The sequence below is a fragment of the Galeopterus variegatus genome, unplaced genomic scaffold (assembly GCF_000696425.1).
Source record: "Galeopterus variegatus unplaced genomic scaffold, G_variegatus-3.0.2 Scaffold4245, whole genome shotgun sequence".
Classification (NCBI taxonomy): Eukaryota; Metazoa; Chordata; class Mammalia; order Dermoptera; family Cynocephalidae; genus Galeopterus; species Galeopterus variegatus.
In genome coordinates this window covers 88,726-90,682 of record NW_007730356.1, presented here as the reverse complement: position 1 = coordinate 90,682, position 1,957 = coordinate 88,726, and the positions used below count along the sequence as shown (strand labels likewise).

At 33.8% G+C, this 1,957-nt stretch overlaps 1 protein-coding gene across 1 annotated transcript in view; it reads left to right on the top strand.

The window, feature by feature from the left end:
- Positions 1-1,957, top strand: part of RAD51AP1 (RAD51 associated protein 1) — a 32,205-nt gene that overhangs the window by 8,253 nt on the left and 21,995 nt on the right. Inside the window, 1 exon segment of the mRNA XM_008587082.1 lies at positions 1,328-1,378. Within this exon segment, the coding sequence (XP_008585304.1) occupies positions 1,328-1,378 (51 nt within the window).

Here is a 1,957-nt window from a genome sequence, read left to right as displayed (position 1 = left end):
ACCTAGGGTTGCGATCCCGTTACCGGTCAGTAAAAAAAAAGACAAAAAAGGAAAAAAAAAACAAAACAAAACTAAACAGTAAAAAGACTAATGACTCAAAAGTGTGTAAAGATTTGAATAGATATTCTTCTAAACAAGATAAATAACCAATAAATACATGAAAAGATGCTCAACATCATTAGCTGTCAGGGAAATGCAAATCAAAACCACTATGAGATAATACTTCACACTCACTAGATGGCTTAATAAACAAGACAGACGATAACAAGTGTTGGAAAGGATGTGGAGAAATTGGAACCCTCATGAATTTCTGTTGGGAGTGTAAAATGGCATAGCCAAACCAGAAAACAGTTTAGCAGTTTCTCAAAATGATAAATGTAGAGTTATTATATGAGCCACCTAGGTATACACCCAAGAGAAATGAAAACATATGTTCACTCAAAACCTGTACATGAATGTTCATAGCAACATTACTTATAATAGCCCCAAAATGGAGCAATCCAGAATGTCTATTGACTAATGAACGGCTTAATAAAATGTGGTGTCCGTACCATGGAATATTATTCAGCCATAAAAAGAAATGAACTACTTCTAGTGTTCTATAGCACTGTATGGTGACTATAGTTAACAATCATTTATTGTATATTTTCAGATAGCTAGAAGAGAGGACTTTGAATGTTCCCAACACAGAGAAATGATAAATGTTTGAGGTGATGGGTGTGCTTACCCCGATTTAATCATTGCATGTTATATGTGTTGAAATATCACTCTGTACCCCATAAATATGTACAATAATTTTGTTTCAATTAAAAATAAAAAACATGAGCTACTGATATGTGCTGCAAATAGATGAACCTTGAAAACATGCTGAATGGGAGAAGCCAGACACAGAAGAATAAGCAAATAAATCACAGAAACGGAAAGTAGATTAGTGGGTGCCAGGAGCTGGGGGAGGGGTAGACAGGGAGTGACTGCTAATGGATGTGGAGTTTCTTTTTGGGGTAATGAAAATGTTCTGAAATGAGATAGTGGTGATGGCTTTACAACTGTGAATATACTAAAACCCGTTTAATTGTATAGTTTAAAAGGGTGAATTTTATGGTATGTGAATTATATCTCAATAAAACTGCTATTTAAAGAATATTAAATCCTTCAAAATGCATCTCAGTTCTCCCTCCTTTATGTAACCTTTCTTTATCTAACTGTCTTTGATTTTTCTTCCTCTTACACTCCATAGCATTTTTGACCAACTTGAATAGAAGACTTATCTGTCTTATATAGGATAATTATTAGTATGTCTTTTTTCCCTACCCTCATTAAATTGCAGACTCCTTGAGGGTACTTTTAGTATTCCAGCTAGTGCAGTGCCTTGAACACAGTAAGTGCTTGGTAAAATATTTATTAAGGTCTAGATTGGGAGGAACAGATGCAAGAAAATAATTTTAACTTGGGAGGTATAATATCTGCTAAAGGGATGTGAGTGAGGTCAAGGAAGATTTCTACGTGGAAGTGTTTTTTCTTTCTTTTTTTTATTGAAGCATAACGGATTGTACATATTTTGGGGGTATAGCATTGAGTACCATCATCTGTGTGCAACATGTGTTGATCAAATCAGTATTATTAGCATAATCATTATTACAAATTGTAATTATTCTTTATGCCCCAAACCACCTCTTCCCCTCCCACCTCTAGTAACCAAAGATTTTTTCTCTCCTTCTGAAAGATCAACATACTATTTTGTTTTTTCTTTCTTTCTTTCTTTCTTTCTTTCTTTCTTTCTTTCTTTCTTTCTTTCTTTCTTTCTTTCTTTCTTTCTCTCTCTCTTTCTCTCTCTCTTTCTCTCTTTCTTTCTCTCTCTCTCTCTCTCTCACTCTCTTTCTCTCTTCCTCTCTTTCTCTCTTTCTTTTCTTTTCTTTTCTTTTCTTTTCTTTTCTTTTCTTTTCTTTTCTTTTCTTTT